Source organism: Schistocerca cancellata, chromosome 3 (assembly GCF_023864275.1).
Source record: "Schistocerca cancellata isolate TAMUIC-IGC-003103 chromosome 3, iqSchCanc2.1, whole genome shotgun sequence".
Classification (NCBI taxonomy): Eukaryota; Metazoa; Arthropoda; class Insecta; order Orthoptera; family Acrididae; genus Schistocerca; species Schistocerca cancellata.
In genome coordinates this window covers 52,269,887-52,293,257 of record NC_064628.1, presented here as the reverse complement: position 1 = coordinate 52,293,257, position 23,371 = coordinate 52,269,887, and the positions used below count along the sequence as shown (strand labels likewise).

The following is a 23,371-nucleotide window of genomic DNA, read 5'->3' as shown; positions in this document are numbered from 1 at the left end:
TCTTTCGAAGTTTCTTTACAGTGATTGCATCCAATGGAGCATCTCTCTCATTACGAACTGCACTACTGCATACATACCTATCCAGTGTATGATCAACTGTTCTTTTAAACTTGAGCCATAGTTTCTGTACATGTTTTTGTTCTGAGGTAAGAGTTTCAAGTTGCTCATTGAGTTATGCCACTCGTGTTTCTCTGCCTTGATTGCTGAACATATAAATCTTTCTGCTTGTTTTAGTGGTCTTTTGCGTTTTGGTAGCTATTACTGCCTCCCTCTCACTGACTCCAGCTTTGATGTGGACTTTCTCAAAGAGGTGAGATCCATTTGTTACCATTATATCTAACGTATTTTCATAATGAGGGGTGGGGGGTTCTGAACTATCTGTCCTAGCTAGTTTTCCAAGAAGGCATTAAATGCTAGATTGTAATAACATTTCAGAGGATGTCTTGTCACACCAGCCACTAACAGAACTGTAATGATCCCAATTGATTGTTGGATGGTTAAAGTCACCTCCAGTGATTGCAGTATCATTAGGGAACTTATATGCAAGCGAAATGAGGTTTTATCTAAAGTTTTCAGTTGCATCACAAGGAGAATCTGGTGGTTAATAGAAGGACCCTTGATATTGAGTCTTGCCCAAACAATCTCACCTGCAGCTTCAACGTCTATGTCAGTGCATTTGAATTTCTTGCCTACTGTAACAGATACACCAATTGCGTTTCCCATTTACACTCAGATTTTCCCCAAAGAGCCCGCTACGGTGAGTGATGTGCCAATGTTGGTTCAAGACATCCTGTACAGGGTGGACAGACACCGAGAAGGGCTGAGAGATAGAGAGAGAGAGCTGGTTAGTATTTTATTCGTGGGTATCACAAAAACTGTAATCATTTTTGCGGCCCTTCTTTGTATACATTCACTGTCCTCCATTAATTATGTCTGCTAGGAGTCTCACAGATTCGAGCAGCATACTTCAATGTGAAGTGAAGGTTATTTGTAAACAGCCGCCTTTGTAGACGCCATTTCGGAACACTCAGCTTTACAAATCTGTAATTAATTTCCTTTTCGATTTGAATCTTTTATTTTTCGAAGTTTACCCCATCTAATCTCGACACCTCTGTCCTGTAGTAATCCAATATTATTGGAAATGTTGGGTTTTGTACATAGAAATTGGACGTAATGTAATTCTTTCACAGGCCTTCTCACGCATCAAAAAAAATATGAGTGTTCAACACATATTCCGTCCAAACTTTAAAAATCCTTCCATCATTTCTCACATTGCCTACGAAATCCAGTTTTGAATATTACCGTACCGTAAGTATTGTGCAAAGGTATGTATAAATAGATCACTCACTTCTTCCTTTAACTAGACTGTGGAGAACTGTCTGATAGTCGCATAGACATCTATTGATGCGATACATAGGCGATTGTTCCCCGTTTCTGCTAGAGCTAGACGGTTCCACTTTTTATTCTATGTTCCTTGGGCTCTACAAGTTTGTTTCACTAAAGATGTTACAATATTGAAATTGTTTCTAACGTCCTTGGTTTTTTCAGTGTTGGCAACTGAAAGACTTGCAATGTTGAATGTAGACATTTGCAGTACAGCCAACAGTATTTTGTTTATGCTGTCATGGATATTGAATTAAAGAGATTGATGTAATAGGATTATTAGTAAACGTTAGAAAAGATGGAGGACGATTTACAAGTTAGTGATACCGAAAAGAGTCCGGTAGTAATAGAGCAGTATGTACACGACGTAATTGGGTTCAGTTCTCAGTACGGTAGCGATATAAGAATATCCTACACCGCTTACAATATAACTGGTAAACCAAGCAAGTATCCGAATTATGGAGATTTTCCGCAAGCATTCGTGATGGTGAGCTATTTACAGGTGTTATTAAGCATACGTGCTCAGTTCTTCCGATTGTTAGTAACTTGTAAGTGTAAACAATGGTAGTGTTTGCAAGTGATTGTTGCATTTATAATCCATTGGAGTGTGAATGTAGTTATGGCACAACACAAGGAAAACAGAGTTATATTTGGCACTTTTGCGTTGGACTTTCTCACTCAGGTATTGTACCTTTACATTTCCCATGTTTTCTCTCTTGTGAACCGCCGACAGGAACATTGCCTTAGACATTGTCTTCCACTTTTTTTCTCCCCTGACGTTGCTATAGTGCCGCTCCATAATCGTTACGTTAAGTGAAGTTGTTGGACATACAATTTAAAATCCATTTCATTCATATACATTGAACTTGTTTGGTGCTACATATTGAATCTTGCAATGCATTTTACAGTAGTACAGTTTTTCCAGCGACAGCTTGCTTTGAGTTGTAATTAATAGACTCTTGTAGTATATGCGAGTCCTATGTTGAACCTGCGATACTTATGCCTACGTCAGGGATGTACTGTAGTTAGTTTTCTGAAGTAACTTCTGTTCTTGTATGGGAAGACTGAAGAATTCGAATATATGATGCAGTAAAGTGTCGTTTCGATGAAAATACATACGTATCAGAAACCGTTAGGATACGTTTGTTACCTTACGTTTGCATGAAATGTACCCACAAATAATGGATTTCACCTTCTTAGATTGTATTATTCCACAAATTGTTATGGTGCTATCATTTGCTAAATTTGTTTGTCTGGTATTAGACATGTCAAATTCTATATGGACAGTTATCAGATACATTCAATAGTATGGGGGATCTTCAGACATTAACACACAAATAAACATTGGCACTTCAGAGATCAGTTCTTTCAAGTGAACATGATTAGCACATATGTAGTTGCACAGAATGTTAATTTGATAGAAATATAGTGGTCTGAATAGTTCCAGAAGAATTGGGACCAAAAAAAAAAGTTAATCTAAAGATATGGTGAAAATTTTTCACAACCTTGAAGACATCCACGTCTTCCAAATACATCTACAGGCTTTGGCAACAGGTATTTTAATTTGGCCGTTGTTAGTTAGTTTTTCAGTAATAATGGAAATTCCTGGATAGAACATTTGGGAAAGCAAGCATTCACCCGTAGTGGCGTAGTGGGCTGATGTGTTGTGCAGAGGACAGAGAACCATGTAACGGAAAACAGCCTTTTTTTTTTTTTTTTTTTTTTTTAAAATAAAAGTGTACACATTCACACACAGACATCCAAATGTACACTCCCACAAAATGTGGTGACACTGATTATCAAAAGTAATTGCCTGGGCTGATAGAGGTGGGGAAGGATGCAGGAGATAAGGAGGGGGTAGTGGGATACAGTGAGGCAGATCATTGTGACAGATGACCCATAGTGGCAGCACAAGGAGATGAAAGGAGTTCAGAGGGTAGAGCATAGAGTGAAGGTGGAGGAAAAGGGGAAAAAGGGGGGGGGGGGAGAAACGCGGCAGAATAGGAAGGGAGCTAGAGAGAGAGACAACACGAGGGGGATGGGGAAGAAGAGTGGTGAGAGAAGGTAGTAGTACATGATATAGACGGCAAAGGAGTGGTGTGGACAAAAGAGAGAAGGTGAAAGATAAGGTGAGGTAGTGCGAAATGGTTATCAGAGATTAAGACCTGGGGTATTGTGACATTGCAGGAAGCGCTGTAGAGAGAATTCCCGCCTGCATGGTTGAGGGAAATACTGCTCCATTCCAGCAAAAATTTCCCAGGATTATGTGGGGGGAGCATATCCTGCACCTTTGCGATCTCCTGGACCTCAGTCTCTGGTAACTTATTTCACAACGCATCTTCTTACCTTTCCCTGACTCTCTCTTCTGTCCACACCTCTCTTTCACTATCTAGATCATGTACACCCTCTCTCTCTCTCTCTCTCTCTCTCTCTCTCTCTCTCTCTCTCTCTCCCCCCCTACCCCCTCTCCACCCACCGTGCCTCCCTCCCACCCCCTCCCCACCCCCACACACTATCTTTTACATGCTCTATCCTCTGAACTCCTTTCACCTTGTACTGCCACTGTGAATCATTTGGTTCTCATATTCACAGTAAAATTTGTTAGATTAGGAGCTGATAACTTTCCAATCCTGAAGTCTTATTGTACTACATTAACATAATCTACATCTATTTTGAAGATTTTCTTATCATCTGTAACATATATTGTAAATATTAATTCCACCTCAGTGTCATAGTTTTATTTGCTGCTCTATACCTGTATATCTAAACTATGAATTCCATTTGCCTCCATAAAACTATATCAGTATGAAGCCCCAACATCAAGCTTTTCAAAGCCTGCAATTCAACACATTTCCTTCTCTGATTTTTCATTTAATTCAATGTTAGTAGATTGTCTCCATTGGCAACCCACCATTCATAGCTTGTCATTTTTAATGATTTTTCTTCCTGCTTTTCCTTTTTTGCCACACGGTTTTTCTTCCTTCTTTTCTTTTTTTGCCACACTTTCTCTTTGTCTCTTTATTCCCTATGTTTTGTTTAGTCTTGCCAACTCAATGGAGCCAGGAGAACATCTGAAGACATCCAACACAGGTATGGACAAAATGCTGGAAATGGAAAAAGTTTCATTCACCATGGCTGTACAACCTGAAACCTTTACCAGCAGCTAAAACATCTGGTTTTAGAAGCTTTCATTATATGATGGTTCTTTTTCCTCCATAATTTTCCTTTATTTCTCATCCTTTATTTCTCATCATCCTTTTTCTTATGGCATGTTTGCCATTCCTTCAATTTTTTCATTGCGCCTTATGGATTTGGCCCTTGTCTTAGGTCAAAAGAGAATCCTCTTGAAAGATGAGGGTATGTCTGCTTTCATAAGTTGATGAACTGGACTGACTCTTACTGTCCTGAGCACAAAGCTTTATTTTGTGTACCATCAAACTTATTATTTGAGAAGGAAAAGTCATTGCATTTTCTGTCAATTTATTGGTATGAGATTGAGATTGAGAGCTGCTTGAATATGATTGGACTGACATTTCTTCTTGGTTAATTTTATCGCACACTCTGTGAAGTGAATTAACATTTTCTTCAATTGATTGTTGAGGTGTCTTCGTTTACCCAATGCCAGTTCTCTGTAAAAGTGCACTTGTGGTGTGCATGAGCATTTTATTGTAGGTCGCAGCTGTAGCTATTGGTGCGATGAATGATGGAACGGCAATTTCATATCAATTCATACAGGTCGAGAGTGAATGTGACCCATTACTATTTCAGAGTTGCTGAAAAAAATATATGTTGAAGTTCCGCATTATGGCTCTCCAAAGCTACAATATTATGACTTTTTGGTGATTTCTTAAAATGCTCCAGACTTCTGTAAATTAGAATAATTGTGAAAATATCATAATTTCACTGAAAAGTGGTAGGCCATTCTCATCACTACAAATTCTTTGGAGTAGTTGTGTTGAAGTTTACATTTTCACATTGGACGGACACAATCCAGAAGTTTGAAACCATTCTGTACTGTTTGTGGACTAATGCACTACAATGCTTCCTTTAAGTACAGGTCCATTTTTTCCCCTAAAGTTTCATAAACACCATTTTTCACATATTTTTTCCATTCTTGTTCTAAAAGAGTAAATACACAAACATCCATTGGCTGTGAAATATGTGTTGTGTTAGGGAACAGTTTAATAAGCATTACAACATTCTGAGTACAGAACTCAGACAAGCTTAATGTCATATAAAATACATGACTGCCAGTAAAAAATATGATAGCCATTTGTATTTCTTGTTCAATTAGTCAAGACAGTAAAACATTTGTTGTGTATTCATAGAACACGAGAGAACACATCCAGTGACTTTCAGATCATCTAATTCCTTATGTTCTCGGTATACCATTAGCTATTACACTAGGAATTCTCACATGTGGGCGGGGGGGAGGGAGTCATGGAAGTAGCAAGCTTACCGGTATCATATGCTGTTACTATTACATCATTTTTTTTTTTTCCCCCTCATCGTTCTTAATACTATGCAGGTTTATTACCTGTTTGTATAATAACTTATAGACTTTGAGAAAGTGCACTTTCATCTGAATTGAAAATTATACTTTGTTAATTCCAAAGTTTGATTTTCATTCAAATATTGTTTTGTTTCTGCAGACCATGTACAAATTTCTTGCTCACAGAAATTTTCATGAAAAATTGTCACGCTCCGTGTCATTGTCTTGTGGGTTTTCTATCAACATTGTCGAGTCTCGGATAGAAATAACCAACTTTTACAATCAGAAACACTTTATTCACCCCTAATCACATGAAGGTATAGCACAGCATGACAAAACAACTGAAGTCCAAATCTTTACCAAAGCTCACTGAATCAGAAGATAGAGCACTCCTTGTTCTAGAGTTATTGGCAATTGATGGTCACTCCCTCCGGGAGTGCAGAGCACTGGGAAGAGAAGGGGGGGGGGGGGAATGGGCATTGTCAAATATGCAAGGTAGCATGACCACCCATGCCATGGATAGCCCGAAGGGAAGGCATGGGTGGATTTTCTCGCAGTCAGGGAGGTCCATGCAGGTTGAACTACAGAGAGTGCAGTCTGACATCCAGAAAGGAGAATGGTTTGGTCGCCCGGCATGTGTGAACTGGACCATCACGGGAGGTGGTGGTATCGGAGGAGTAGCAAAGAGGGGTTCATGTATATTGAGCATTCCATTGGGGGTAAGTGTCGCTGTTATTCCAGCTGCATTCACCTTATCTGGAATGGGGACTATGCACAGGATGGTGACATGTAAAGTGGGTGTGGCCTCGTGTGAAGTTTACCTCACACAAAGGACGAAGAATGATCAGCCTTGGTGCTGTAAGAAAAGCTTGTTATGTGGTCACCCAGAAATGTTGATAGAAATACAAATCTCGTTGTTGGTAATCATATTGGGTGCTATGGGAGAAAAATGAGAGAGAAACACTGGAACACAGGGGAACAACAGGTGACAGCACTTGCAATGATTTAATGTCACATGCAGTGTGTGGTTTAACCTGAGGCAATGGATCGACATGCACACAGTCTGAGTGAGGCAAGAGATGGGGATCATCACATGCAACTACTCAGCAGCTGATGGCAAGAGGGGTGGTATGTGCTTTAGGGACATTGCACAGTGGTGGAGAACTTGAGTGGCTGTGGTGGGACAGATTCCTAGATCATCCAGGCTGTTTCAACGTACTGAAGTGAAGTATCTGATGCTGGCTGTTGATGAGGATGTCCATAATATTAGCCATTTGTGCCAATACCCGATGCAGGGCAGAGTAAGGCGACTGTAGTGTTTCTTTGACTGTGTTATCCCATAACATAATAAACTCACGATTCCAGGGCCAAATGCAAGAAAACCAGGGGCCAGGTATGCTTATGGTTGAGGAGGCACATACAGATAGCAGCTATGTGTGGCCGGACCTGCTCAACAAGAGCGGAGAGGTCAGATAGTCGACAGTTGCAACATCGTTGACTAACTCAACAGGGAGGGCTAATGCCTTGCCCTACAGGATCTCGTCAAGTTGAAACCGAGCAAGGTACTGCAGTGGTTAAGCACACTGGACTCTTATTTGGGAGGACGATTGTTCAAGCCCATGTCTGGCCAAGCTGATTTAGGTTTCCTGTGATTTCCCTAAATCGCTTCAGGCAAATACCGGGATGGTTCCTTTGAAAGGGCATGGCTGACTTTCTTCCCCATCCTCCCCTGATCCGATGGGACCGATTACCTCACTGTGTGGTCCCCTCCCCCAAATCAACCAACCAACCTCAGCAAGTGACACTAGGAGGTCTGCCTCGTAAGCTGTGCAGATACCTAACGTGACCCAGGAAAGGGTGTCAGATCACTCACCACTGTAGGACATGAGGGCGCTTTCAGGGTGCTATGCCAACACTCGACAAGCCCTGTGCTTATGGTATTCTGTAGTACAAAATTTATCCACACCACAGAGTGTCTAGGGTTTGTTTAGTAACAGTGATTCAAACCGCATAACCAGCTCCCTGTTTATGGATGTGTTGTTGTTGTTGTGGTCTTCAGTCCTGAGACTGGTTTGATGCAGCTCTCCATGCTACTCTATCCTGTGCAAGCTTCATCATCTCCCAGTACCTACTGCAGCCTGTCTCACTCCCTTCCCAACCACTGCTTCCCTTTCATGCCCCTTGACTCTTATAACTGCCATCTGGTTTCTGTACAAATTGTAAATAGCCTTTCGCTCCCTGTATTTTACCCCTGCCACCTTTAGAATTTGAAAGAGAGTATTCCAATCAACATTGTCAAAAGCTTTCTCTAAGTCTACAAATGCTAGAAATGTAGGTTTGCCTTTCCTTAATCTTTCTTCTAAGATAAGACGTAGGGTCAGTATTGCCTCACGTGTTCCATTATTTCTGCGGAATCCAAACTGATCTTCCCCGAGGTCGGCTTCTATCAGTTTTTCCATTCGTCTGTACAGAATTCGCATTAGTATTTTGCAGCTGTGACTTATTAAACTGATAGTTTGGTAATTTTCACATCTGTCAACACCTGCTTTCTTTGGGATTGGAGTTATTATATTCTTCTTGAAGTCTGAGGGTATTTCGCCTGTCTCGTACATCTTGCTCATCAGATGGTAAGAGTTTTGTCAGGACTGGCTCTCCCAAGGCCATTAGTAGTTCCAATGGAATGTTGTCTACTCGTTTCTACCTTGTTTCGACTCGGGTCTTTCAGTGCTCTGTCAAACTCTTCACACAGTATCGTATCTCCCATTTCATCTTCATCTACATCCTCTTCCGTTTCCATAATATTGTCCTCAAGTACACTGCCCTTGTATAGACCCTCTATATACTCCTTCCACCTTTCTGCTTTCCCTTCTTTGCTTAGAACTGGGTTTCCATCAAAGTTCTTGATATTCATGCAAGTGGTTCTCCTTTCTCCAAAGGTCTCTTTAATTTTCCTGTAGGCAGTATCTATCTTACCCCTAGTGAGATAAGCCTCTACATCCTTACATTTGTCCTCTAGCCATCCCTGCTTAGCCATTTTGCACTTCCTGTCAATCTCATTTTTGAGACGTTTGTATTCCTTTTTGCCTGCTTCATTTACTGCATTTTTATATTTTCTCCTTTCATCAATTAAATTCACTATTTCTTCTGTTACCCAAGGGTTTCTACCAGCCCTTGCCTTTTTACCTATTTGATCCTCTGCTGCCTTCACTATTTCATCCCTCAAAGCTACCCATTCTTCTTCTACTGTATTTCAACCTCTGGTTCTTTCAGTTTATCCAGGTCCCATCTCCTTAAATTCCCACTTTTTTGCAGTTTCTTCAGTTTTAATCTACAGTTCATAACCAATAGATTGTGGTCAGAGTCCACATCTGCCCCTGGAAATGTCTTACAATTTAAAACCTGATTCCTAAATCTCTGTCTTACCATTATATAATCTATCTGATACCTTTTAGTATCTCCAGTGTTCTTCCATGTATACAACCTTCTTTCATGATTCTTAAACCAAGTGTTAGCTATGATTAAGTTATGCTCTGCGCAAAATTCTACCAGGCGGCTTCCTCTTTCATTCCTTCCCCCCAATCCATATTCACCTACTATGTTTCCTTCTCTCCCTTTTCCTACTGTCGAATTCCAGTCACCCATGACTATTAAATTTTCGTCTCCCTTTACTGCCTGAATAATTTCTTTTATCTCGTCATACATTTCATCAATTTCTTCGTCATCTGCAGAGCTAGTTGGCGTATAAACTTGTACTACTGTAGTAGGCATGGGCTTCGTGTCTATCTTGGCCACAATAATGCGTTCACTATGCTGTTTGTAGTAGCTTACCCGTACCCCTATTTTTTTATTCATTATTAAACCTACTCCTGCATTACCCCTATTTGATTTTGTATTTATAACCCTGTATTCACCTGACCAAAAGTCTTGTTCCTCCTGCCACCAAACTTCACTAATTCCCACTATATCTAACTTTAACCTATCCATTTCCCTTCTTAAATTTTCTAACTTACCTGCCCAATTAAGGGATCTGACATTCCACGCTCCGATCCGTAGAACGCCAGTTTTCTTTCTGCTGATAACAACGTCCTCTTGAGTAGTCCCCGCCCGGAGATCCGAATGGGGGACTATTTTACCTCTGGAATATTTTACCCATGAGGACGCCATCATTGTTTAATCATACAGTAAAGCTGCATGCCCTCGGGAAAAATTACGGCTGTAGTTTCCCCTTGCTTTCAGCCGTTCACAGTACCAGAACAGCAAGGCTATTTTGGTTAGTGTTGCAAGGCCAGATCAGTCAATCATCCAGACTGTTGCCCCTACAACTAATGAAAAGGCTGCTGCCCCTCTTCAGGGACCACACGTTTGTCTGGCCTCTGAACAGATACCCCTCTGTTGTGGTTGCACCTACAGTACGGCTATCTGTATCGTTGACGCACGCAAGCCTCCCCACCAACGTTTATGGATGTAGGGCACCCAAATCTAGCTATCCAGAAAGATACACATGCTCGTGCTACAGAATCTGCTGTTATGTCCACAAGAGAGATTGCCTCCACCCAATGTGTGACACAGTCGATGATGGACAAGATATGCATAGTAGCATTAGTGCCTGGGTATGAAAGATTGTGCGAAGCAGCCAAAACCTGGCAATGTAAAGCAACCGGGACAATAGGCTGAGCAATGTCCATGGCTGAATCGCACCATAATGGTGTGACCGAGCCCAGGAAGTGTAGGGAAGTGGAAAAAGCCTGATGTAGGACCTGCAGTTCAATATCATTGTCCTGTAAGCGGGCCAGTTCGTCGAATGTCAGATGTCCATCATGTACTGACAGATAAGATCTGTGGCTGAAACATGTCTGAGGGAAGGTCAGTGGCAGGATTGCGAATAGCTGCGAGGGGATGATGATCCGTGAAAATTGTTACGTTCCTTCCTTCGATGTCTTCTTGGAAATATTTGATGGCCTCTTGGAAATATTTGATGGCCTTGTACACTGCAAGTTCTCTGTTGAGAGCTGACCACTTATGTTGATCCATTATATTTTTGGAGGAAAAAAAATGGTGTGGCAGAGTAGTGTCACCAACGTGTTGTGAAATCATTTGCATCCACTGTAATAGAGGTGTGAGCATCTGGCAAGGGGTGGGCGAGAGTGCCACAGAGTGATGGCATATTCTAAAGCTGTTTTGAGATCGACGATAGCTTGCATTGTATCAGACCACTGTGCCCTGCGGTTACCGGAAGTTTGTTTGCGCTAATGCATCCGTAAGGGGGGGGGGGGGTGAGATTTAAATACCTGGCACCATAGACAGGTTACGTCTGTAAATATTTATTGTCCTCAAAAACTGGCACAATGGCACAATTTGTGAGAAGTCACTGGGAGTGGTAGATCACAAATGCAGTGAATGCCAGCTAGTCTGTACCATGGCCTGGTGTAGCTCAAGTTCTTAGTCAGGGGAGGAAAAAATGAGAATCTCATCTAGGTGCGCATAGCAGTAAGAGCAGTTAAAGAGAAGTGACCCGATGAAACATCACAGAGTTTGAGCTGTGTTTTTGAGGCTATAAGCCATGTAACAGAATTTGTAAAGGCCTAAGGGGGGTGATCAAGGCTGCTTTTGTTATGTCACTCTCTTTCGTACGTATTTGTAAATATGCCTTACGACAGTCCAAAACACTGAAAATGCACGCTCCACACTAAGTAGCTGGGCAAAGTACTGAATATTAGAATAGGATATTGTCTCTTACAGTATGCACATAAAATGACGATAGTCACTGCTGAGGCACACTGTGCTGTCCTTTTTTGGGTCTGAGTGTATCTACGTCTACATACATACATACATGCAAACAAACATACATATTCTGCAAGCCACTGTACGGTGCATGGTGGAGGGTACCCTGTACCAAAACCAGTCGTTTCCTTTCCTGTTCCATTCACAGATAGAACGAAGGAAAAATAGCTGTCTGTAAGAGCCATAATCTCTCGTATCGTATCTTCGTGGTCCCTGTGCAAAATGTATGTTGGTAGTAGTAGGATCATTCCTCAAATGACTGTTCTCTACACTTTCTCAGTAGTGTTCTCTGAATGTCTTCTTCTCTCTAGGGAATCCCACTTGAGCTCCTGAAGCAGATCCATAACACTTGCATGCTGATCGAACCTACTGGTAACAAATTTAGCAGCTTGCATCTGAATTGCTTCGTTGTCTTCTTTCAATCCAACCTAGTGTGGATCCCAAACACTCAAGAATAAGTCGCACTAGTGTCCTATTTGCAGTCTCCTTTATAGGTGAACTACACTTCCCTAAAATTCTCCCAATAAACCAAAGTCGACCATTCACCTTCCCTACCACAATCCTCACATTCTTGTTCCATTTCACGGGGAAAGACCAATTACTGTCCGACAGTCGAACAATGCCTGCTCGCTGGAGTTCATAAGTTCATCCATTCGAGTATTAGCAAGGTGCAGTTTGTGTGGAGGGAGGCCTCGTGTTTTATGATGCACCATGTCTTCTGAAAATTTTATGTGCCATCCTGTTTATTAATAGCATTCATTTGAACTGCTGAACACAAGTGGACATCTCAAGCAGAAGTCGGTGGCACACAAGAGTCACTAATGTGAGATGCCATCGGTGCAGGCGAGGATGGGTAACCTGTAACTGTAAGAGGCGCATCGCTGGTGTCGAGATACGTGGCGCCCACAGTTGGCTTATGAGGTGTTGCTCACCAGTAAGGGCCTTCTCAGCTGTGAGGGTGGTATGGTTCAATGTTCCTTTGAGAATGTGAAGGTCGTAGACTGCAGAACACTTGCATTGGAGCCGAGTGACAGAAGTGGCAAGGCAGTTCACCAGTGAAGAGCACTCAGTGAGAGCTGCTTCAGTATTGTCAGAGGGCTCAGGGGGAATGGGAGCTGATGGAGCGTCTGAGTGTGCAATATTTGTACCTGAACCATGGTGCAGTAAAGCAGATGGCAGCAGGTCAGGTGACAGGCCGAAGTGAAGCAGGAAATCAATTCCAAGTACTGGGTCTTCGACGTCGGCCACATCGAAGAACCGTGTGAATGGTTCACCAGGGATGAGTTTAATAGGTATCGTGCTTATGCTGTCAGTGTGAAGTGTCAATTTATTTGCCGCTCGAAGGAAATGTTTGATTGGTATCACATCCACTATAGTGAATGAGAGTTATTAACAAGAAAATGATGACACGAGCACAAATCCAGGACGTACAGGTGTCTTACGGAGTAGAGGATCAAACAGAATGCAACATCTGTAGGCACCCTTCGTTATCTTCGTGAGCCTTGGCGCCTACTGCGGCCCAAATAAAGTGTTTGGGAATGCACAGGGTGGGCAGCATCCCCAAAAGTTGCATGGAACTAGCATAGGGGATATACTGGGTGTGGGGCTGTGGGTGAGTCAGTTGGGACCGCTATTACTCCTGTGGCAGACGAAGAGGGGATTGGAGGGCGCCAGAGGTGGCGGAGGGGCATGCTGGCTCGGCTGTAGTTCGTGAAGTTAGGCGAGAAGCAGCTGGTGGTTTCCATTTTTGGCCATCGAGTGCCTGTGGTTCATTGCGTTGCTCAAGGTGTGCCCACATGGATGTCTATCAGTCGATGGAGGAAGTATAGGCACTGGCATAGATTAGATTAGATTTACTTTCATTCCAATTGATCTGTAGTGAGGAGGTCCTCCAGGATGTAGAACATGTCAGAAAAACAACAATACATGACAAATATTTACAACTGAAACAAATAAGCTAATGTACCATTGCACAGGTCCCAAGTGGCATGGTCGTCATTTTTTATGAACGGTATATGAAAGAATCATTTTACAAATACTAATGCACTGAATTTAAAATAAAAATGTTTTTTATGGCTGCTGGCAAGTTATTGAAAATGTGTGTTCCTGAATAATGCACACCTTTTTGTACAAGACTAAGTGACTTTAAATCCTTGTGAAGATTATTATTTCTAGTATTGATTCCATGAATTGAGCTGTTGGTTTGAAAAAGTGATATATTTTTAATGACAAATTTCATTAAGGAATAAATATATTGGGAAGCAGTAGTTAGTATCCCTAGTTCCCTAAACAGGCTTCTGCAAGATGTTCTTGAGTTCACACCACATATAACTCTTACTGCATGTTTTTGTGCCCGGAAAACTTTAGCTTGGCTTGATGAATTGCCCCAAAAAATAATCCCATATGACATTATGGAATGAAAGTACGCATAGTATCCAAGCTTTTTCATTTTTATATCCCCTATGTCTGAAACAATTCGCATTGCAAATAGAGATTTGTTAAGACGCTTCAGCAGTTCTGTGGAGTGCTCCTCCCAGTTGAATTTATTATCAAGCTGTAATCCCAAGAATTTAACACTGTCGACTTCTTCTATCTGCTTGTCATCTTATGTTAGGCGTATATTTGTGGGACACCCCTTACAAGTTCTGAACTGCATGTAGTGTGTTTTTTCAAAGTTTAGTGACAAAGAATTGGCTAGGAACCAGTGATTAATGTCCACAAATATTTTATTAGCTGACCTTTCTAAGACTACACTTGATATGCTATTTATTGCAATGTTTGTATCATCGGCAAACAAAACGAACTTGGCTTCTGGTAATGTTACTGACGAAAGGTCATTGATGTAGACGAGAAAAAGTAAGGGCCCTAAAATGAAACCTTGTGGGACCCCACATGTAATTAGTTCCCAGTTGGATGATATCTGATAGCTTAATACATGTCTGTTTCGTAATAACACCCTTTGTTTCCTGCCAGAGATATAAGATTTGAACCATTTTGCAGCATTTCCTGTTACACTATAATATTATAATTTACTTAAAAGGATATTGTGATTTACACAGTCAAATGCCTTTGACAGATCACAAAATATACCAGTTTCCTGCAATTTTTTGTCTAATGAATTGAGCACATTTTCACTGTAAGTGTAGATAGCCTTCTCAATATCAGAACCCTTTAGAAATCCGAACTGTGACTTTGACAGTATGTTATTTGAGATAAGATGGTTATAAAGCCAATTGTACATTACTTTTTCTAAAATTTTTGAGAATGTTATAAAAGTGAAATTGGACGGAAATTTGATGCTATTTCTTTATCTCCCTTCTTAAACAGTGGCTTAACTTCAGCATATTTCAACCATTCAGGAAATATTTCACTGATAAATGACTGGTTACACAGATAGCTTAATATGTTATTTAACTCAGAATCACATTCTTTTATTAACTTTGTTGATATTTCATCATACCCACTAGATGTTTTTGATTTTAATGATTTTATGATGGATATTATTTTTGCTGGGGTAGTAAGGGTCAAATTCATATTATGGAAATTACTTGAAATGTCTGGTCTGAGAAATTCCATAGCAGCATCTACAGAACCTGACAACCCCATCTTGTCAGTAACAGTTATAAAATGTTTGTTAAAAAGTTCTGCAACACTATACACGTCTGTCACCAATGTATCATTTACTCTTAGTGCTATTTTTCACTCTTCATGTCTGGTTCTACCGGTCTCCTCCTTCACTATATCCCATATAGTCTTTATTTTGTTATCTGATATGATTATCTCTTCCTTGTAATATATTTGCTAGCACCTCAGTAGCAGACGCTGCGCTTTGCAAGGGAAGTAGGCAGTGGTGTCAAATAATGGCATATGCCTGATAAGCCAACCAGAGTTTTGCCTCCAGAGATGATGAGATATGAGGAAGCAGTTGTAATTGTAGTTCCTGTGGCAGTTTAACTAACCAGAATGTCCCGAGAGCCAACATGACCTGAGCATGGAGGCATTGCCATACTGGGATTGTGTTCTGTCATCTAAACTCTAGCTGTAAATGGTGCCATGACTGAGTCTGCTGACATATGTGAAAGACGCTTGATGAGAAGTGCACGAACAAAACCTTGTTTTTTATGCTCAGGTGGGTTTAGCAACAAGTCACTAATAAGATCGGGGTGGTCATGCAAATAGTTCACCAAACAAACAAAATGAGTGTCATCGTCTATGATACCATGTATGCCCAACAAGTTGTCCACCAAGGTAAACCACGTCATGGGATTGTCCATTTATATCAACGGCAGTTTTGGAAAATGACCTGGCAGCAGTGTTGCTAGGGTGCAGACCATGCGAGGGTTTGGAGAAGTATCATCCAGTGGCGTTGACTGTGCAATGATGACAGGCACAATGTTCTGATGAAAATCAAGCACTTGTGTTGGTGTGGTATGACACCCAGCACTCATAGGTCGTGTGGAGAAGGGGCATGGAAGAATTGTGGAGCAAAACAGGTGAAATGAAAGCAGTGGTGCTGAGGTGTACTGCTGGTGATCCATCGGCCGTGGTCTGTGTAGGAGGCGGCAGCACATGACCACGAGTGAAACCTGATGCAGAAGCATTGACAACCGCCACGGATCGATTCCCGAAGGAAGGTGCAAAATTGCAATTGAGTGCTTAGTGGCAAGGTGTAGCCACAGCTGGGACGTCGCCTGAGACCTATGCAGCGTGGTAGGTTAAGTAGGTGCAGGGGTAATTCAATGCAGTTGACTCGAGTGTCCGTTTGGCTAGTGCGAAAGTGGGCACATGAAAGGGCATAGCACAATTGGCGAGAAAGTCCACGTCAAAGGTGTGTGACGCACATAATGGCGATGCACATAATGTCGATCCACACTGGGGAGAGGGAAGCCGTATATGTGGGCCCTGAAACTGTACAGCCAAGTGATGCATGGTGGAGTGAGGTAGAAACTCCGAAGAGAGGAAGCCAGAATTTCGTGCAGAAAAAACTACATGACGAACATAGAATCCAGTAGCAGGTGTCGGTGCAGGTGTTTTCTCGGGTCACCAACATGGGTTTACTGTTGACGTTGATGAGTCTCTGGATAGAAACAACCAACTTTTACAATCAAGCACTCTTTATTCATGCACAGTCGAAAAAATGTATATTACAACATGACAAAAATAACCAAAGTCCGAACCTTTTCCGAAGCTCACTGAATCCGAAGATAGATCACTCCCCATTCTAGTCGTTGGTAATCGATGGTCACCACATTCTTGTTCAGAATGGGATGTCTTTTCTTAAACGATGTGTACCATTTTCTGCCTGGCCTTCCAGTAGTAAGTTGGTTTGGTATTTTCTTTTTCCCTTTTATATGCTATGCACTGTCCTGCAAAATTTCTTTTTTTACTGGATAGTGCACTTTTGCAATTGAAAAAAAGCCATTGTCCTAGTGCAAGGACTAAACTTACACAGTGTGAGACTTTTGCTGCTTGCTTTGTATCACAGTATCACCCGTGGCAAACCAAATTCTTTGGCTACACCAGCCATTGTCGTGCCTACCTGGTTTGTGATTTCTCTTGAGTCCCATACCTGCCAAAATATGCTTACTTATTTAAAAATTTGTCCACAGACCATTTAGTACAATAGTATTGGACATGTCAGATACATTACTTTAACGAAGTTGCATAAAATTAGGTGAGGATAGGACAGGAAGTCAGGCAAGGCCTTATCAAAGGAACGATTCCAGCATTCAGCTTAGTAACTTGGGGAAACTGTGGAAAACGTAAGTCAGGATGTTTGGATTAGCAATAAACTCCAGTTCTCCAGAATGTGAGTCCTGTGCATTAAGACTGGTGTAGTCACCTTACTCAGTACATAATTGGAATGGGAATCACAAATATATAGTCTACATTGTGAATGCAACATGCACAAGATGTAAATCAATGAACAAGAAATTTGTAAATAAAAACTCTGCTGAAAAAGTGAAAACACGTGAACACATTACATATCGCTGCTGAAAAGCACAACATGCGCATTAGGTAAATCATTGATGTAAATAAATCATGAAAATTTTATGTAAAACATCCCTGAAAGAATAAAAACGTGCTAGTTACTGACAGGCAGTTGTTCCTGTGACTGGTTCCTTACTATAGACTGCAGCCAGGATTCACAGAAAGAAAATTTCAGGAGAGGAACTCATAACTTAACTAATTTTTGTCACTTGAGTTGTTTTGAACTCAGTGTAAAAATAAAACTATTGTACAAGTCATTGACAGGAGATGTAAAAGACTAGAACGACAGAGTATGTAGTACAAGTCTCGTAAAACTCTCCTTAAAATTAACAGCTGGAATTGATTTACTTTTAAAAAGTTCCTTAACTCTTTCCAGTGTTGTGGATCAACCCAGTATTATAGTGTTTAGTAAATTTAACTTGTAAATGTTACATATCGTGCATCAAAGAAGAGCGTTGTCTTAACATTTGTCTTTGTGAAAATTGCTATCATCTCAAGATTTATTTTCGAAACAAGTGACTATTCAGGATCTCCTAATTCAAAATGTTGCGATATAATACTATGTAAAATTTCCCATGGACATACCAAAGACATTAGTTTAACTTTCCTTATTATTCTGTGAAACTGTGATAAGTGTCAGGACACTGGTTCTGCTTCTTGATGCTATTTATACAATACATTGAAAAATTTGTAAAGGCAGTATGTTTATTGAGCTGCATAAAACACATAATCATCACCTATCTGAAGCACTCATATTGAGGAGCATATTATTTTACTGTGAACGTGCAAGTATCCATGACTTTTCCAAAAGAATGGTAACGTGATAAAGAACAAATCCTCAGTTTCAACATTTTGTTGATATAGGACCAGCAACCTTTTTTAATATTTCATGAAGTGTTTATTAACAAATATGTCACTGTTGCAGTACTAATGTTTGGTGAGTATCTTCAAATGAACTGGTTTGTTATCAAGCAAGGCCTACTGAGGCTGCATTGAAAATGCCTGATCTTAATAACATCAAAATGGTAATACATGCTTTACAAAGTAATCGCAGATGGCTGCCACATTCAACATGTGCCTTCTTAGCAAGGTTCTGTCTAGCTAAGCAGACACGTGGTGATTGTGACCCTGCAGTTACTTTGGAAAGCATATATTGCCATTTTGAAGTCCGTTTTTAAGATCAGGCACTTTCAGTGCAGCTTCAGTAGGTTAGTATTGAGAATGAACCAGTTGCATCGAAACTAGTCGCCAAATGTATGTACTGTAACTGTAACAGATTTGGTATTAAATTGCTTCATGAAATTGAGAATATAGTTTATTAGCAGAAAGGAGTTGTTGAAATGCCAGAAACAGGAAAGTAAGTCAAAGAAGCAAGAGACTGAAATAATAACTATAATATTAGACAGTTGCTGCATTTATTTTGAGGTTTCCTGCATTTGTGTTGTTTGGACATTCAAATATTTGTTTCATTCAGTGAAAGTGCATTTACAATCTTCACAATATTGTAACACTTTGATATGCAAAAGTGATGCCCTTTTTATGAAATAATGTTGCTGAAATACTCCCCCCCCCCCCCCCCCCCCTCCAAAAAAGCATGTTTCAGTCACTAAGGTGGCTGCAATTTGAGATAGAGGGTGTATGAACTGAAAGTTGATAAAATGAAATAACACAGCACATTAAAGTGAAAATTGTGCCTTCAAGCAACTGTTCTTACCGTTTCATGTACACTGATCAGCCATAACATTATGACACCCTACCTAATACCCACTATGTCCACCTTTGGTGCACAGATAACAGCTGCGACGCATGATAATGTGGAAGCAATGATCTCTTGGTAGGTCATTGGAGGAAGTTGGCACTGCATCTACAGATGAGTCGCCTAATTCCCGTAAATTCCAGGGAGTGGGGGACAATGAGCTCTGTTGCCATGTTCAGTCACATCCCATATGTGTTCAAAGAGGAGGAGATTAGTGTTTAATGTCCCTTCAACTATTTGGTCATTAGAGACAGAGCACTAGCTTGGATTAGGGAAGGGTGTAGAAGGGAATCAGCTGTTCTCATTCAAAGGAACCACCCTATCATTTGCCTTAAGTGAGTTAGGGAAATCATGGAAAACCTAAATCTGGATGGCCAGTCGTGGGTTTGAACTGTCGTCCTCCTGAATGCGAGTCCAGTGTGTTAACCACTGTGCTACCTCACCCGGTAGATGTGTTCGATCAGGTTCAGATTTGGCGAGGTGGTGGTGGCCAGTACATCAATTGGAACATGCAACTGTGTTCCTCAAACCACTCCATCCTTCTCCTGGCCTTGTGGCATGGCACATTATCTTGAAAAATGCCACTGGTGTTGGGAATCATGATACTCATGAAGCAGTGTATGTGGTCTGCAACCAGTGTGCAGACCGTCATGGTGTCTTGCACAAGCTCCACTGGACCCATCAAAGCCCACATGAATGCATTATGGAGCTGCCGCCAGCTTGTTTCCATCCAACAGTACAGGCGTCAAGGAGCTGTTCCCTTAAAAGACGACTGATTTGCGCCCTCCCGTCAGCCTTGTGAAGAAGGTATTGAGACGCATCAGACCATGCTTGCTCCCAGTGTGCTAATTTCCAATGCCGATGATCACATGCCCATTTATGTCGTAGTTGCTGATGTCATGTATTAACAGTGGCACATACATGGGTTGTCGGTTGCAAAGACCCATTGGTAGGAGTGTTTGGTACAATGTGTGTTCAGACACTTGTACTCTGCCCAGCATTAAAGTCTGATGTTAGTTCCTCTACTGTTCGCTGCCTGTGCTGTTTTACCAGTCTTCCCAGCCTATGAGTCTGACATCTGTTATGAGGGGTGGCTGCCTAGCCCCACATTGTCTGAATGTGGTTTCACCTTGGTTTTGCCATGTGTTGAAGACACTAACCACAGCACTCCCTGGACACCTGCCAAGTCATGGAGTTTCCGAAATGCTTGTGCTGAACCTCCATACCATCACAATCTTCCCTTGGTCAAACTTATAGATAGGTGGCTCTTGCGCCTTCCCCACTGTAGACATGGACAGGACACTAACTGATGCTACATCTGCCATGCATGTGTCTGACTGCAGTCATTCCTTGCCAAGGTGACGCTGCTATCGCCTGGACAGATTTATATTGGTAGTAGCTCAGTGGTCATAGCGCTTTGGCTGATGAGTGTATTTCACATGTGATTACAAGCACATATGCAGAATTATTGTGTTAATAAACGTGTGACCAACTGCATGCTGGAATCTATAAATGAAGAGAATTTTCAGGTATTACAAACAATGTCTTTGTATTTGATCTCTTTCTGTCGGGGAAGATTAAAGAAGATAGATACTGTTAAAAGAGCCTGACTGCAAGACACATGCAATCCTTAATGACATAAATACACTCATGGAAGTGGAAATCTGACATGATAAAACTTCTACTATTTCCCCTTCCATCTTTCTCCGTGCTGGCAGCAAGAGTAATGAAAGGAAATCTCACTATTTAAATGTACTACAAGTAATGTATGGCTGTCTATGTATGGAAAGGGACTACATCTTTTGGCACTGCATTGCTTCAGCATTTCCTTTTGTGAAAAACACATTTTAAACATATTAACATCACATGTATAAGAATGATCCTGTTGATGAAAGAACTAAGGGTATATTTGAAATATTTTTAGTAACACTTAATCCTCCCATTATCTGTTCTATGCATCAGTAATGAATTAGTGGTGCTATCAAAATTCATAAAAAGTACCGTATGCACAGTTTATTTCCACTATCATAAGCCTATTGATTTTGGAACAGTAATATTTTTATGTTAACAGAATCTTCCGTCGGTTCGTAGTAGAACGACATTATAATAAATGGAAGGCACTGGTCTGCTTTTGTTCTACAGTATTAATTTTTATTGTCTTAACCGGGTTTCAGCTTACAAGGCCATCTTCAGACATTTACTGAGTATTGTCACCAAACTAGTTAACAGTGTTGTTTGCAAACAACATTGGAAGAGAAGTAATACATATAGACTGAAGCAGAAACATCTTTGACAGTGTGGTGGTAATGCAATGAAAAAGTAAAAAACTTAACACTAAATAAATAAAAGTGGGGTAGACAGGAAAAACTTTTAACACAAAATAGGATCAGCATGCCTACATAAGTTTTCTTTTAATAATCAAAACTAATAAAATAAAATTAATACTTGACAAGGCTACATCAGGAAGTATAAAACATGGAGAGTGATACACAAACCAATTAAAAGAACAAACATTTATCAATGTAACTACAGAATACATAAGAAACTTACTAAGCAATATCAATAAGATAAACAGTAATAAATAAATACAGGAAAATGGAGGAGTTTGAGGGAACATACAGTAAATGCAATCTTTGAGAATGTGGTGGTACCACATTTTAACATTAACATTATATTCAAAACTCTGGTTATGTAACAGTTTGCGTTAAATAAATCACCAAGTAAAATATAAACAATATTTGATGAGACAACTACAAGAGGTGTTAAACATAGACAGTAATACAAGTACCAGTTAAAAGAAAGCCTTGACAACTGAAACAACAGCCCATATGGAATACATAGACAACATGAATAAAACAAAAGAATTTAACGAATACAGGCAAATGGGAATACGTAGGAACATTACTACATTACTACTTCATTACTTCCCACACTGCCTGTTCCATGTTTGACACCTCTTGTAGTTGTCTCACCAAATATTGTTTATATTTTCTTTGGTTCATTTATTTAATGCAAACTGGTACATAGCCACAGTTTTGAATATAATGTTAATGTTAAAATGCAGTACTACCACACTCTCAAAAGATTGCATTTACTGTATGTTCCCTCAAAGTCCTCCATTTTCCTGCATTTATTTATTTCTGTTTATCTTATGTATGTATTCTGTAGTTACATTGATACTTGTTTCTTCTTTTAATTGGTTTGTGTATCACTCTCCATGTTTTATACCTTCTGATATAGCCTTGTCAATTACTATTTTTATTTTATTTTATTAGTTTTGTTTATTAATAGAAACTTATGTAAGCCTGCTGTGTTAAAGTTTTTCCTGTTGACACCATTTTTATTTATTTGCTGTTCAATTGTTTACTTTTTTATTGCATTTCCACCACACTGTCAAAGGTGTTGTTTGCAAACATTGTAACTTGTTTGGTGACAGTACTCAGTAAATGTCTTGTAAGCCGAAAACCGGTTAACACAATAAAAATTAATAATGTAGAACAAAAGCAAACTGGTGCTTTTCATTGATTGTAATATTTTTGCCAATTTCAATGAATGCCCTGTCCCTTTAAGGATTTCATCAGACAGTGTACTGAGGGCCTCTACTTTCATCTGCTACTGAGGTCAGACAACGGAAAATTTTATTAATTTCCAAGTGTTGTACAGTCAATTCTGAGTCTGCTGCCCACAAAACTCATACTGCATGTTTGTTCAAATTCAGTGATTTGTGATAATATTCTTCCACCCTCACCAGTATTGTCAATTGGAAAATTGCTTGTAAGGTGCACCACCCTCACTCCGTTAAGAGCCAGACAGTGACAATCGTGGCAACATGGGCACAAAGGCTGATAGATTCAATGCAGAGATTGTGCTTTAAGTGATGACAGCTTTCAGGATTTGATAGATTCTGTTATTCACCAACCCACAGCTACGTCTATTTCAGTCTCATACAGCTAAAAGTAGATAAGCAA

At 40.4% G+C, this 23,371-nt stretch overlaps 1 protein-coding gene across 1 annotated transcript in view; it reads left to right on the top strand.

The window, feature by feature from the left end:
* Positions 1–1,581: 1,581 nt before the first annotated feature.
* The window catches only part of LOC126176940 (F-box/LRR-repeat protein 4), a 173,084-nt gene continuing 151,294 nt past the window's right edge, over positions 1,582–23,371 (top strand). The window contains exon 1 of the mRNA XM_049924139.1: positions 1,582–1,870. Coding sequence (XP_049780096.1) covers positions 1,682–1,870 — 189 coding nt within the window. The 5' untranslated portion in view covers positions 1,582–1,681. The remainder of the gene's footprint in view (positions 1,871–23,371) is intronic.